The 16,096-nt window shown below is 47.3% G+C and overlaps 1 protein-coding gene across 10 annotated transcripts in view; it reads right to left on the bottom strand.

Moving 5' to 3' along the window:
• ACP7 (acid phosphatase 7, tartrate resistant (putative)) overlaps nucleotides 1-15,855 on the bottom strand; it is a 31,827-nt gene extending 15,972 nt beyond the window's left edge. For 5 of the 10 annotated variants that reach the window (XM_034944746.3, XM_034944751.3, XM_034944753.3 and 2 more), the window contains exons 1-2: nucleotides 10,120-10,259; nucleotides 9,127-9,428 (exon numbers count right to left, since the gene is read on the bottom strand). In XM_034944746.3, coding sequence (XP_034800637.2) covers nucleotides 9,127-9,247 — 121 coding nt within the window. In that variant the 5' untranslated portion in view covers nucleotides 9,248-9,428; nucleotides 10,120-10,259. Of the gene's footprint in view, nucleotides 1-9,126; nucleotides 9,429-9,809; nucleotides 9,946-10,007; nucleotides 10,260-10,560; nucleotides 10,680-10,752 lie in introns of those variants that run through there. The other 5 variants (XM_034944749.3, XM_055103597.2, XM_063600254.1 and 2 more) reach the window with 5 other exon arrangements.
• Nucleotides 15,856-16,096: the final 241 nt, after the last annotated feature.

The raw sequence follows: 16,096 nt of genomic DNA, 5'->3' as shown, positions 1-16,096 counted from the left end.
CCTCGGTCTCCCAAAGTGCTGGGATTACAGGCGTGAACATGTGCCCGGCTTTTCTATTGACTTCTAGAACACATCTTTTTTTTTTTTTTTTTGAGACTAAGTCTCCCTCTGTCGCCCAAGCTGGAGTGTAGTGATGCAATCTTGGCTCACTGCAACCTCCACCTCCTGGGTTGAAGTGATTCTCCTGCCTCAGCCTCCTGAGTAGCTGGGATTACAGGTGCGTGCCACCATGCCCGGCTAATTTTTGTATTTTTAGTAGAGACAGGGTTTCACCGTGTTGGCCAGGCTAGCCTCGAACTCCTGACCTCATGATCCGCCCACCTCGGCCTCCCAAAGTGCTGGGATCAGCACTTTGGGTGAGCCACCACGCCCAGCCTGCAACATATCTTTACACAGTGGTTTTTATATCCCAGGAGCGTATATAGATAGATACGAAAATCCAGATTTTGAAGTGATAGCTTCAAATTCTTAAATGTTAGCACCCAAGTCAAGGTTTTAAAAATACCATGTGGTGTAGTGTAATGTTAAGAGTTCTTCCTCCAGCCATACAAAAATGCATGTGCTCAGGGTTATTTATGGCAGTACTCTTTGTAATTGCAAAATACGGGAAACAACCTAAATGCCCATATTTAGGAAAGTGACTCAATAACATCCACACAATGGTGTAAAAAAGAATGAGGACAAGTTCCAAGAACTGCTATGAAATGTTTCCAGGACATATTGTTAAACCAAAAAAAGCAAAGTGCATAAGAGTATAGTTAGCTGCCCTTAATGTAAGGGGGTATAGAAAATATGCAGGTGTCTCTGTTCATTTGTACAAAAGAAATAAAGAAAGGGTACACCAGGTACTAAAGAGATGAATTACTTACAGGGGATGAGTGGAAAATGAGGTAGAAGAAAAGAGGAGGCCAGACATGGTGGCTCATGCCTGTAATGCCAGCACTTTGGGAGGCCGAGGTGGGTAGATCACTTTGAGGCCAGGAGTTTGAGACCAGCCTGGCCAACATGGTGAAACCCCATCTCTACTAAAAATGCAAAAATTAGCTGGGCGCGATGGCTCATGCCTGCAATCCCAGCACTTTGGGAGGCTCAGGCAGTTGGGTCACTTGAGGTCAGGAGTTCGAGACCAGCCTGGCCCATATGGCAAAACCCGGTCTCTACTAAAACTATAAAAATTAGCTGGGCAGGGTGGCGCGTGCCTGTAATCCAGCTACTCAGGAGGCTGAGGCAGGAGAATCACTGGAACCCAGGAGGCGGAGGTTGCAGTGAGCTGAGATTGTGCCACTCACTGCACTCCAGCCTGGGTGACAGAGCAAGACCCCGTCTCAAAAAAAAGAAAGAGAAAGAAAGAAAGAGAGAGAGGGAGAGAAAGAAAGAAAGAAAGAAAGAAGTGAGGGAAGAAGGAAAGAAAGAAAGAAAGAAAAAGAAGAAAAGAAGGAAAGAAAGAAAGAAAAGAAAGAAACGGGGGCCAGGCGCGGTGGCTCACGCCTGTAATCCCAGCACTTTGGGAGGCCAAGGCAGGTGGATCACCTGAGGTCAGAAGTTCAAGACCAACCTGGCCAACATAGTGAAACCCCATCTCTACCAAAACTACAAAAATTAGCTGGGTGTAGTGGCACACACCTGTAGTCCCAGCTACTCAGGAGGCTGAGACAGGAGAATCGCTTGAATCTGGGAGGCGAAGGTTGCAGTGAGCCGAGATCACACCACAGCACTCCAGCCTGGGTGACAGAGCAAGACTCCATCTCAAAAAAAAAAAAAAAAAAAAAAGAGGAATGGGAAAGAGTAGTAGGGATGAAGAAACAGAGACACTTGTCTGAGTCAGGCTTTTCGTATAATTTTGACTCCTGGAACTATAGTCATGTTTCACATTTCCCTCACACACCCACAAAATAAATAATTAAAACTATCAGGGTGTGGGGGGAACCCAATATGGAATAGAAACACTAATAAAGTGGACCTAACCAGATTTTAAAAAAGCATAACATAACCACATGGAAGGGGGTGAGGAAGAATAATAACTGCAAGAAACAGTGTCCTAACTGGGTATTATTATAAGACAAAAGACAAAAAGGACTGTGCATAAAGGCTGTCACCTTGGCATCGTGTGCTTCTCACAGGCACACCTGTAAATGATTCTGCAACTGCCATATATATACACACACACACACACACAGAGTTTCGCACTTGTTGCCAAGGCTGGAGTGCAATAGCACGATTTCGGCTCACTGCAACCTCTGCCTCCCGGGTTGAAGCGATTCTTCTGCCTCAGCCTCCAAAGTAGCTGGGATTACAGGCATCTGCCAACACACGTGGCTAATTTTTTGTATTTTTAGTAGAGACCGGGTTTTACCATGTTGGCCAAGCTGGTCTTGAACTCCTGACCTCAGGTGATCCACCTGCCTCTGCCTCCCAAAGTGCTGAGATTACAGGTGTGAGCCACCGCATGCTTTATGTATACACTAGGATTGAACAAATAAATATATTGTAGACAGTAAGAGTGAAGTTTCTGAGTGTTAGAGAAAGAAGTTACAAATAAGGAAAGATAAGGCTAAAATAAACCCATGGTGCTGGGCTGAAATCAGGGATATCAGTATGATCTCATGGTAATTCAATTTTTTTATTTTTTTAGTTGTTGTCTTGCTCTGTTACCCAGGCTGGAGGGACAGTGGTGTGATCTTGGTTCACTGTAACCTCCGCCTCCCAGGTTCAAGTGATTCTCCTGCCCCAGCCTCCTGAGTAGCTGGGATTACAGGCACACACCACCACGCCTGGCTAATTTTTTGTAGTTTTGGTAGAGATGGGGTTTCACTATGTTGGCCAGGCTGGTCTTGAACTCCTGACCTCAAGTGATCCACCCACCTCAGCCTCCCAAAGTGCTGAGCCACCGTGGCCAACCAGGTAATTAATTTTTATACAGATTCAAACATAGATGTGTGAATATGCAGCTTCGTGTACATGCATGTATTGCCTCGCTGTGTTTGTTGAGAGGAACTAGAAGCAATGACATCCCAGTGGCAATGAGCACACCTAGTGCCCAGATCTTAGTTTCTAAATACTCCAATAAAAAGGAACTGGAGGGCTGGGCGCAGTGGCTCATGCCTGTAATCCCAGCACTTTGGGAGGCTGAGGCAGGCAGATCATGAGGTCAGGAGTTCGAGACCAGCCTGACCGGCATGGTGAAACCCCATCTCTACTAAAAATACAAAAATCAGCTGGGCTTGGTGGTGCACGCCTGTAGTCCCAGCTACTTGGGAGGCCGAGGCAGGAGAATCGCTTGAACCCAGGAGGCGGAGGTTGCTGTGAGCTGAGATCACGCCACTGTACTCCAGCCTGGGTGACAAGAGCAAAATTCCATCTCAAAAAAAAAAAAAGAAAGAAAAGAAAAGAAACTAGAACTTATTGTGGGAAATAGGTGCTTCCCAGGATGGAACGGGAAATACACAAGAGGAGCCCGGAATCATTTGTGATGTCATCAAGTGAGGAAGTGCTCACAAATGATGGAGGCTTGTTGTAAGAACACAGAACGCAATCTGAAGGAATTCTGAGAGACCAAATCTGGGACAATCATAACATCAGATTTTTCACCCATGGAATAAAATGGATATCCATGAGTCCATGATGTAAATAAATCATTGAATAAAGTAATAAAGGGAGCAGGGAGGGACAGCTCTTTCTTATAACAAAATTTCAATTAGATGGAAGGAGCTACTATATTGAGTAGGAACAATAGACCAAAAAAAAAAAAAATAGAAGTGGGGAGGCTGGGCGCAGTAGTTCACATCTATAATCCCAACACTTTGGGAGGCTGAGGCAGGTGGATTGCTTGAGCCCAGGAGTTCCAGACCAGCCTGGGCAACATGGTGAAACTCTGTCTCTACAAAAATACAAAAATTGCCAGGCATAGTGGTGCATCCCTGTAGTCCCAGCTACTCAAGAGGAAGAAGTGATGAGGGTCACTTGAGCCCGGGAGGTAGGGGTTGCAATGAGCTGAGATTGCGCCACTGCACTCCAGCCTGGGTGACAGAGCAAGACTCTGTCTCAAAATTAATTAATTAATTAATTAAAAGTTATTGGCCGGGCACAGTGGCTCACGCCTGTAATCCTAGCACTTTGGGAGGATGAGGCAGGCAGATTGCCTGAGCTCAGGAGTTCAAGACCAGCCTGGGCAACACAGTGAAACCCCGTCTCTACTAAATTACAAAAACTTGGCCAGGCATGGCAGCGTGCGCCTGTAATCTCCGCTACTCAGGAGGCTGAGGCAGGAGAATTGCTTGAACCTGGGAAGTGGAGGTTCCAGTGAGCCGAGATTGTGCCACTGCACTCCAGCTTGGGCAACAGAGCAAGACTCCGTCTCAAAAACAAAACAAAACAAAAGTCATAAAATTTAAAAAGAAAAAAAAAGGAGGGAATTAGAAAATTAGAAAATCACCATTAGGCAAACACCACACTAATTGTTGCCGATAAGATCCACTTATCAGCAGGATCTTTTAACAAGATGCTAAAATTGGTGAGCAAACATTGAGGAGAAATGGGATTTGCATTGTCTTGAGCCATCTCCCTCAAGATATTTATTAACTACAAAGGGAAGAATAATTACTTTATAGTGGAGAAACCCAGCAGGCACCTCCTTAATGAAACAATCAGGGTCAACATCAATAAGTCACAGCAATAAGTCACAGCCACATCTTGATCCTTCGTATCATGCACCAAGAAGGGCACAACATCATATCTATGATAGTCTTGCCAAAAATACATAACTTAATTCCAGTGGTGAGAAAGTATCAGACAAATCCCAAACGAGAGATACTGTACAAAATAGCTGATCGGTACTCGGCAATACCAAGAGCATGAAAGACAAGGGAAGACTGAGAAACTAATAGATGGGAGGAGACTAGGGAGGCACAACAGCTAAATGCAATGCGAGATCCTGGATCGGATTCTGGAAGGGGAAATGGACATTAGTAGAAAAATGGGTGAAATTCAAATGAGATCTGTAGTTTAGTTAACAGGATTGTACCAATCTTGATTTCTCAGTTTTAATCATTGTTCATGGTTACGTAAAATGTTAACATCAGGGGAAACTGAGTGAGGGGAGACAGGAACTCTGTAATATTTTTGGAATGTTTCTGCTAAATCTAAAAGTAGTACAAAATTTAAAAGTTTTAAAACAGGCCGGGCACAGTGGCTCACACCTGTAATCCCAGCAGTTTGGGAGGCCGAGGCGGGTGGATCACTTGAGGTCAGGAGTTCAAGATCAGCCTGCCCAACATGGTGAAACCCCATCTCTACTGAAAAATACAAAAATTAGGGGCCGGGTGCAGTGGCTCATGCCTGTAATCCCAGCACTTTGGGAGGCCGAGGTGGGTGGATTACTTGAGGTCAGGAGTTCAAGACCAGCCTGGGCAACACGGTGAAACACTGTCTCTACTAAAATACAAAAATTAGCTGGGTGTGGTGGCATGCACCTGTAGTCCAAGCTACTTGAGAGACTGAGGCAGGAGAATCGCTTGAACCTGGGAGGCAGAGGTTGCAGTGAGCCAAGATCTCACCACTACACTCTAGCCTGGGCAACAGAGTGAGACTACGACTCAAAAAAAAAAAAAAATGCAAAAATACAAATACAAAAATCAGCCAGGCATGGTGATGCGCGCTGGTAGTCCCAGCTACTCGGGAGGCTGAGGCAGGAGAATCCCTTGAACCTGAGAGGCAGAGGTTGCAGTGAACCAAGACCACACCACTGCACTCCAGCCTGGGCAACGGAGTGAGACTCTGTCTCAAAACAAACAAACAAACAAACAAACAAACAAACCCACAAAGATCGTGGGCTTCTGAGCTAGCCTGCCGGCATTCAGATTCCCAGGCTGTGTGAACTGGGGTCAGACTCTTTCCCTGCTGTGAGTCTCTCTTGTCAAATGGGAGTAGCAATGGTACCTACAGCTTAAGGTTGATACCAGGTTGAATGAGTTATCCGTCTAAAGCACTTATAAGAGTGTATTTGCCATTGTTACTGTGTAGGCTGAAAAAGGACAGCCATGATCTCACTGGATTGTCACAGCAGCACTACGAGATGGGTTTTTACTGCCTTTCCCATTTTTACAGAGGCCTCCAGGCAAAGCGCTTTGTCCAAGGTCACTAGGCTGGCAAATGCCAAGCCAGTTCATTCATGTGGTTTCTGATTCCACATTGCAACTAACCTTTAAGAAACCCTCTCTCTGCTGGGCATGGTGGCTCACCCCTGTCATCCCAGCACTTTGGGGTGCTGAGGTGGGAGGATCACTTGAGCCCAGGAGTTTAAGACCAGCCTGGACAACATAGTGAGACCTTGTCTCTACAAAAAATAAAAAGAATTAGCCAGGCATGGTAGTGCACGTCTGTAGTCCCAGCTACTCAGGAGGCTGAGTCAGGAGGATCACTTGTGCCCAGAAGTTAGAGGCTGCAGTAAGCTATGATTGCACCATTGCATTCCAGCGTGGGTGACAGAGTGAGACCCTATCTAAAAAAAAAGAAGAAACTATCTTCTTTGAAGATGTAAAAGACATGAAAAACAAGGAAAGATAAGGAATGACTGAGGAACTGGCACAGATAGAAAAGAGTAGGACTAGAGCCAGTCACAGTGGCTCACGCCTGTAATCCCAGCATTTTGGGAGGCAGAGGTGGGTGGATCACTTGAGGTCAGGAGTTCGAGGCCAGCCTGGCCAACATGGTGAAACCCCGTCTCTACTAAAAATACAAAAATTAGCCAGGTGTGGTGGTGCATGCCTGTAATCCCAGATACTTGGGAGGCTGAAGCAGGAGAATCGCTTGAAACCAGGAGGTGGAGCTTGCAGTGAGCCAAGATCATGCCATTGCACTACAGCCTGGCCAACAGAGTGAGGCTCCATCTCAAAAAAAAAAAAAAACAAAAACAAAATTAGCTGGGCATGGTGTCATGCCCCTGTGGTCCCAGCTATTCAAGAGACTGAGGTGGGAGGATCACTTGAGTCTCGGAGTTGAGGCTGCAGTGAGCCATGTTTGTGCTACTGCACTCCAGTGCCAAACCCTGACAGAGCCAAACCCTGTGTCAAAAAACAAGCAACTTTTCTCCCTGTTTCAACCACATGTCTGTGCAAGAACAGATTTTCTTCACAGGCAAAATCCAAAACAACAAATCACAACAGACTAAAATGAAAACAGATCTGAGGAGAATCCAGTTGTCAGTTACCAAACCAGATACTAAAGAGATTTTAGGCGGGGCGCGGTGGCTCATGTCTGTAATCCCAGCACTTTGGGAGGCCGAGACTGGAGGATCGCTTGAGCTTAGGAATTCAAGACCAGCCTGGGCAACGTGGTGAAATTCCATCTGTATAAAAAATACAAAAATTAGCCAAGTATGGGGTGGTGGGTGCCTGTAATCCCAGCTACTTGGGAGGCTGAGGTGGGAGAATCACTTGAACCCTGTGGGGCGGAGGCTGCAGTGAGCCAAGATTGTGCCACTGTACTCCAGCCTGGTTGACAGAGCGAGACCCTGTCTCAAAAATAAATAAATAAATAAAAGATTTTTAAAAGATGCAAGTCAATGCCACTCTCCTCACTCAATTTCTTCTTTTGCAAAATACAGTTTGTTCCTTAAAAATATCATATACATTAATACAGAAGGTGTTTGTTATTGTTAATTTTAAATGACAATAAAAAATTTTAAATGCCTCAGTTTTAATACCTCATTTAGTAAATATTGCTAGCTATAATGCACATAAACTAAAGCTCTTTGAAGTTCTCCATAAATTTTAGCAGTGTAAAATGGTCCTGAGATTAACAGTGTAAAACAAACAGTCCTGAGATTTAAAGTGTATGGAAATTGCTGCTACATGCCAAGCTCCATTGTGTCCCCCTCCCCCCCTTTTTTTTGAGACAGGACCTCATTCTGTCAGCCAGGTTGGAGTGTAATGGCATGATCTTGGCTCATTGCAACTTTTGCCTCCTGGGCTCAAGCGATCCTCTTGCCTCAGCTCCCCAAGCAGCTGAGACCAGGCGTGAGCCACCATGCCCAGCTAATTTTTTAATTTTTTTGTAGAGACGGGGTTTCACCCATGTTACCCAGGCTGGTCTTGAACCCCTGAGGTCAAGTGATCCACCCACCTCAGTGTCCCAAAGTGCTGAGATTACAGGCATGCACCACTGTGCCTGGCCTCCACAACATTTTTTTTTTTAAAGACAGGGTCTCTCTCTGTTGCCCATGCTGGGGTGTAGTGGCCAATCATGGCTCACTGCAGCCTTGAACTCCTGGGCTCAAGCAATCCTCCCACCTCAGTCTCCCAAGTAGCTGGGACTATAGGTGCATGCCACCACACCTGTCTAAGATTTTTTCTTTTTCCCTAAGAGGCAGAGGTCTCACTATGTTTCCTAGGCTGGTCCCAAACTCATGAGCTCAAGTGATCCTTCCGCCTCAGCCTCCCAAACTGCTAAGACTACAGGTGTGAGCCCCCACACTCAGCCTCAGTTCTGCCCCTTTACAGGTAGCAACTCATTTACACCTCACCATGAGGTTGTACTAATATTACCCCATTATCCAGATGAGGAGACTGAGGCCAGAGAGGTTAAGCCACTTGCCCAAGATCAGGCAGCAGGTACACAGCAAAGCTGGGATTCTAACCCACGTGGTCTGGGTGCCAATGGTCCAGAGTCCAAGCTCTTACCCCCACAGTGGAAGGATCCTAATCAAAGATCGGGAGGCAGTCAGCCTCGTGGGGAAGAGGAGAAGAGGGATGGAGAAGGGGCTGGGTAACGCAGCTCTGTTATCATTCATCCACTGGTTCCTTCCACAACTGGCTCTGAGGCCTACCGTGCATGAACGAACAAACGTGCCAGGTCCCGGAAACACAACAGAGATGCAATGAACAAGGACAGCAGCGGTCCCCTTTTGAGAGCAGGGGAGCACTCTCTGTGGGCTGAGCACCATGATCATTCCCCACACTTCCAGGTGTTCCACAGCCTGTACTTCCTATTCCACAGAGGTGGATGACGGAGGCTCAGGAGGAATGAGCCACCTGCCTAGGGGCTCACAGTGTGGGATTCCTGAACCCTCAAACAACGAAGCACCGCTGGGCCTCTCTGGGAGAGGCATAGAAATGAGTCAGGGACACTTACCTGGGTAAGACAGATGGACTTGCTCTGGGGCAGCGCTGGGAGCCCCCAGGGACCCCTGGACTCCCAAGGAGAATAGCAGGAGTAGACAGTAACAGGACCAGTAGCCAGGAAGGGGGTGCATGGTGGTGGGGTGGTGATGGCAGACAGGGGAAAAGCAGGGGGACTGAGGAGATCAGCTCCCCACAGGTACAGCAGGAAGGGCTGGGAGGATGGGGAACAGAGGATGATCAGGCAGTGCTCTGGGGGACAACAGAGGCAGGAGGGCAGGGAGGTCTCCTTCAAGACGGGTGGTTATCCAGGTGCTGGAGAGAGAAACCAAAAATAAGAATCGCTAAGGAACAGCAGCAGAGCTGTCTGAGCCTCACTCACAGTGTGCCAACCGCTTGACATAGATTAACTCACGGAAGCCTCACGACATTGCTATGAAGTGGTGGCTGTGAGCATTATCATCCCCATATCACAGATGAGGAAACTGAGCAGCTGAGTGATTCAGCTGCACAGCTAGGATGGGATGGAGCCAGGATTTGAACCCAGGAGGGCCTGATTCCAGAGCCTTGCTCCTAACCAGAGCTCACTCTCAGTGCTGGGGGTCTGGGAGTGGGGTGGAGGCTGTGTAGGAGGTTGCATTCCGCAGCCCCATCTCCAGCTTTCCATCCTGCTGTTAGAAACCCCAGTTCTCCTACCTACTCCCGAGATTCCAAGCATTCCCGCCTGCCCCCGGGACCTCGCCTCCCTACTCCATCCTTAGCCTTCTGTTTTGCTCCTAGTGACCCCAATCCTCCCACACCACCCCCAGATCCTTTAGAGCCCATCATGGCCAGAGCGGCCGCATCCTCTCTCCCCATCCCCAGCGTCCCTGCCCTTCCCCCATCTGTACCCACCCCCCTTCTCTCCAGCGCTTTCCCGCCTGCTCCAGCTCCGTCTCCAGCTGCCAGGATGGAGCCGGGTCGGGACCATCCGGGAAAGGGGACGCCCTCCCGGACCCCGGCTCACCCTCGGGGGCGCCGGCTGCCCGCACGCGCCTCTCCCGCCACCAGCGCCGCCCCGGTATTTATGAGTTCGCGGGTGCCGAGGCCTCTTGCCGCCTACAGCCGTCCCAGCCCCGGAAGAGCCGGTCGCCTCGGGGTGACAGCCTCCCTAGACAGCCAGGGCCCCGGGTCCCACAGGTCCGGCCGGTCCTGCCTGGGCGCCCCACACCCACCCGCCCACCCCCCCAGGGCGTGGCGCGGGAAGGGGGACCCAGGAAGGTTATGGTACGTCTCCGGCGCCACCTCTGAGCCGGCCACCAGGTGAGAGCCCAGGCAGGTAAGCCTGCGCTCGTCCCTCAGGCGCCCACTCATCAGCTGGGGAGCCCCAGGGCACGGACACCGGCCCCTATCCTGGCCCTGCCCGATCCCCAGGTACCCAGGTGTGCAGGACTGGGGGATCCCCAACCTTTCCAGCCTCGCTGCATCTTCCTCGCAATTTCTTCCGGCTTCCTTCCTTTCCATGCTGAGCCCACTGACTCCTCCTCAGAAGCCCGGGGCAACCTGAAAACAAAACCAGAATCCCGGAATTGCAGTGGGCTTTCTGAGCTGTGCGACCTAGGTGAGTTATTCAACCTCGCTGGACCTTGGGTTTTTTCACCTGTAAAAAGGAGGTGATGCTCGTATATACCTCGTGGGCTGTTGTGAGGAGTAAACGAGTTGTTGCATGAAATTTCATGCCGATAACAGGGCCCGGCCCAGAGTAAGGGCTGGATAAGAATCAGCTGTTCTTTTTAATCGTATTAATGCATGAACTCCAGAAACTGACGTCTAGGGAACAAGTTAGGGTTCTCCCCTGTAAACCTTTGCAATCTGTTTGAACGTGAGGAGCGGCTGCCACAAAAAGAGAAGCAGGGAAGAACTGGGGGGGCCCGGATTTCCAGTCGTTTCCCCTTCCTGACTGCAGATACAATGACCCGCCACCACTTGGCTTTGTAAATTCAGAGCACATAGGCTTCTACTGACTGTGGACACCAATTTCAGAAATTGGCACTAGGAGTGTGGGAAAATCAAAACGAGCCCTTTGCACTGTTTGAGTTTTTTTTTTTTCTTCCCGCTTCCAGAGTCTCCAATACAGCCTAAAATATAACGAAAGTAGCTCTCATAACCAAACTTGAGTACCTGCCACTCCTGTGGCCCCCAATTATAACCTCCCCTTATTCTTAGTTAGTCCAGAATGGGAGGTTCCTAAGCTTTTTTGTGCTAAAGATGCCTATGGCAAGCTGGTCAAGCCCTTCTCAGGATCATGTCGTTACATGCATAATATAAATACACAGAAATACAAAGGAAACCAGTGCTATTGTGATACAAGGTGTTGGGGGTTTTTTTTGTTGTTGTTGTTTTGTTTTTGTGTTTGTTTTTTGGTTTTGTGTGTGTGTGTGTTTTGTTTTTGTTTTGAGACAGAGTTTCACTCTGTTGCCCAGGCTGGAGCACAGTAACACGATCTTGGCTCATTACAACCTCTGCCTCCTGGGTTCAAGCAATTTTCGAGCCTCAGCCTCCCGAGTAGCTGGGACTGCAGGCATGAACCTGGCTGAAAACGAGAAGTTTTAAAAACACATGAATATACATGCATATATTTCTATTAGCCATCAGAGTGATGACATTATCACAGGTCAGGTAGTCTCTGGAGAATGAAAAGGACAAATGTCTTAATATCATTATGAAAATACTTTTGACCTCACTAGCCCCTGAGAAAGGTCTTGGGGACCCACAGGTGCCCCCAGACCACATTTTGAGAACTGCTAGATTAAAGTGTAGTAAAAGGAGAGGTAAAAAAAGTTTCCCCTATCCAAGTTCACGTAGCTCCTGAATTCCCAACCACCAGCCCAGGTGAAAAGAGCCCACTGGAGTTGCCTCTGGTTGGACCCTGACTGGCGGATGAGGGCTTATAGCTCAGGTATAAGTTTGCGGTGGGGAATGGAGCATCGACTCTGGGGCTAGATGACCTGCTTATAAACCTATCTTCAGCATTGACTAACTTAGACAAGTGATTTAACCACACGGTGCCTCGGTTTCCCCATCTGTGAAATGGGAACAATAGTAGCACCTTATAGGGTTGTTGCAAGGATTAAATAATAAACCCCTTAGAACAGTGCCTAGCACAGAGCAAGTGCCCCCGTATAATCTTCTAATTATTATCATTATAATAATTAGAAGATTATTGATAATAATCTTCTAATTATTACCAAGACATCTAGTCTGCCCAGTTTGTAAGGCAGAGTTTTAATAAGCCTAGTTTTCTAAGTCACTTTACTCTGTCCCCCAGGCTGGAGTGCAGTGGTGTGATCTCGGCTCACCGCAAGCTCCACCTCCCGGGTTCTAGCCATTCTCCTGCCTCAGCCTCCCAAGTAGCTGGGACTACAGGCACGTGCCACCACACCCAGCTAATTTTTTGTATTTTTAGTAGAGACAGGGTTTCACCTTGTTAGCCAGGATGGTCTTGATCTTCTGACGGCGTGATCCGCCCGCCTCGGCCTCCCAAAGTGCTAGGACTGCAGGCGTGAGCCACCGCGCCCGGCCTTGTATTTTTAGTAGAGACGGGGTTTCACTGTGTTGGCCAGGCTGGTCTCGAACTCCTAGACTCAAGTGATCTGCCCACCTCGGCCTCCCAAAGTGCCGGGATTACAGGTGTGAGCTGCTGTGCCCAGTCGATTTAAACCTTTTAAATTATGAAATGTGATATACATGCAGAAAAGTAATGAGACATAAATGTCCCACTGAATAAATATGACAAAGTGAACACAACTGTGTAACCACCAACCGGGTGCAAGAAAAATAATCTTATCGCCTTCCCCCAAGCCCCCTCCTGCTTCCTCTCCAGCACAGCTTTCTTCCTTCCCATGAAGAAATCCACTTAACTTTTACCTGACTTTGGTTTCCCCACCTAAGTACACCTCCCTACACACAGTGGTTTCATTTTGCCTATTTTTGCACATGGCGTAAATAGAAATATACAGGATTAACTCTTTCACTCAACTTTATGATTGGGAAATGTATCTGAGTTGGGCGCATAATTGCAACCCATTTTCTTTCTCATTGCCAAGCAGCCCTCCATTGTGTGAATACACCCCAATTTATGTATCAATGGTGGTTTTTTGTTTGTTTGTTTTTGTTTTTGTTTTGTTCTTTTGAGACGGAGTTTCGTTCTTGTTGCCCAGGCTGGAGTGCAATGGGGTGATCTCGGCTCACTGCAACCTCCGCCTCCCAGGTTCAAGCGATTCTCCTGCCTCAGCCTCCTGAGTAGCTGGGATTACAGGCATGCGCCACCACACTTAGCTAATTTTGTATTTTTTAGTAGAGATAAGATTTCACCATGTTGGCCAGGCTGGTTTCGAACTCCCGACCTCAGGTGATCCTCCTGCCTCAGCCTCCCAAAGTGCTGGGATTACAGGCGTGAGCCACCGTGCCCAGCCATCAGTGGTTTATTTATCAATTTATTTATCAGTTGGTTTATCTATCAAAACCAATTGTCAATGGAATTTTGAGTTACTTCCTTTTTTTTCGGTTTTTGCAAATAGTGCTGTGATCAACATTCTAGTACATATTTTGTTAAACATATATACACATTTCTCTTGGATGTAAACTAGAAGTATAAGATGGCTGGGTCATAAGGTGCATGTATCTTTATCTTTGGTAGATACAGCCAAAGAGGTTTCCAAAGTGGTATTTCTTCTCCTCCCACCAGCCACGTTAGAACACTTCCATTGTTCCACATCGCTGCCAACACTTGGAACCAATAAAGCATTGTGAGGTGCTTTATTTTTAGTCCTTCTGGTGGGTGTGTAGAGGTAGCTCATTGTAGTTTTAATTTGCATTTCCCTGCTGAGTAATGAAATTGAACATCTCTTCATTTGCATATCAGCCTTTTGGATATCCTTTTTGTGATGTGCTTGTTCAAGTGTCTTGTCCGGTTTTCTACTGGGTTGTCCATTTTTATTGGTTTATTTATTTTTATTTTATTTTATTTTTTAGATAAAGGGTCTTGCTCTGTCACCTAGGCTGTAGTGCAGTGGCATCATAGCTCACTGCAGCCTCTACCTCCCTGGCTCAAGCAATCCTCCCACCTCAGCCTCCCAGTAGCTGGGACCACAGGCATGCACCACCACCATGCCTGGCTAATTTTGTTTATTTCTATTTTTATTTATTTATTTATTTGAGACAGAGTCTCACTCTGTTGCCCAGGCTGGAGTGCAATGGCACGATCTCGGCTCACTGCAACCTCTGCCTCCCGGGTTCAGGCTATTCTGCCTCAGCCTCCCGAGTAGCTGTGATTACAGGCGCCTGCCACCATGCCCGGCTAATTTTTGTATTTTAGGTAGAGACGGGGGGTTCACCATGTTGGCCAGGCTGGTCTCGAACCCCTGACCTCAGGTGATCCACCCGCCTCGACCTCCCAAAGTGCTGGGATTACAGGTGCGTGCACCACGCCCAGCTAATTTTGTTAATTTTTTTGTAGGGACAAGGTCTTGCCATATTCCCCAGGCTGGTCTTGAACTCCTGGACTCAAGTGATCCTCCTGCTTTGACCTCCCAAACTGTTGGCATTACAGGAGTGAGCCACCGCACCTGGCCTCTTCTGTTATTTTCCAATAGCTTTCTCATGTGAGTTACCCTTAGGTTGGCAATCTATCTGGAACTGATTTTTGTGTACGGTGTAAGTTAGGGTTTTAAATTTTATCAAAGTAATGCACATAGCTAATAAAATAAAAATAAATGAGTCTACTTTCTTAAGGAGACTTCTTCTTTAAAAACTATTTCTCCATTATGAAAATAGTAGCATCATTGGCCAGCCTGTAATCCCAGCACTTTGGGAGGCCAAGGTGGGCAGATCACGGGGGCAGGAGTTCGAGACCAGCCTGGCCAACGTGGTGAAACCCCATCTCTACCAAAAATACAAAAATTTGCCAGGCATGGTAGTGAGCGCCTGTAATCCTAGCTACTCAGGAGGCTGAGGCAGGAGAATCGCTTGAACCCAGGAGGCGGAGATTGCAGTGAGCTGAGATCACACTATTGCACTCCAGCCTGGGCGACAGAGTCAGACTCTGTCTCAAAAAATAAAAAGAAAAAAGAAAATATTCACATCTCATTACTGAAAACTTAGAAAGAGCCAGGGAGGTTTCATGGCTCAAGGAACTAACAAACCTGGGTTTTGTTTTTGTTTTTGGAGACAGGGTCTCACTCTGTCACCCAGGCTGGTGTGCATTGGTGTAATCATGCAATCATAGCTCACTGTGACCTCAAACTCCTGTCCTCAAGCAATCCTCCCACCTCAGCCTCCCAAAATGCTGGGATTATAGGCGTGAGTCACTGTACATAGCCACAAACCTGGGTTTGAATTCTGGTTCTGCCACTTTGTGACTGGGTAACCCTGGGTGAGTGTCTGCTCTTGTGTTAGCCTCAGTGACCTAATATCTAAAACTGATACACAGTGCCTACTTTGCAAGTGCTTGGAAAGATACAGCAAGTAAAACGTGTAACACGGGGTGGGGCTGATCAAGAAAGAGCGCCATAGATAATAACCACAATTATTTACAAAAGATTTCATTCAATCACTCAGTGGCCATTGAGAATGCTTGGAGCATTTTTTCTTGTACACAGGAATTGGGCTGAATCACGGTCATACCACAGTCTGACGTTATTTTTACTGGACTCTTTTAAGCATTCTTTGATACTGGCTCATAATATTCCATTGTGTGGTTTACTTTACCCAATCTGAGAGATGACATCCATGGAAAAAAGCCAGGGCTTTGGAGACAGACAGCTTGCGTTTAAACCCAGCTCCAGCATTGAGTAGCTGTGAGCCATTTGCCTCTCTGTGCCTCAATTTCCACATCTGCAAAATGGGGATAATAAACCATGCTGTATATTTGACGTATTTTAGAGAGTTGTGAGAATTAGATGAGTGAATGAATGGATGTAATGAACTAAGACCTGTGGTAAAAA

The sequence above is a fragment of the Pan paniscus genome, chromosome 20 (genome assembly GCF_029289425.2).
Source record: "Pan paniscus chromosome 20, NHGRI_mPanPan1-v2.0_pri, whole genome shotgun sequence".
Classification (NCBI taxonomy): Eukaryota; Metazoa; Chordata; class Mammalia; order Primates; family Hominidae; genus Pan; species Pan paniscus.
Note: the sequence above shows the minus strand (reverse complement) of the source record. Positions and strands in the feature narration are given on the sequence as shown.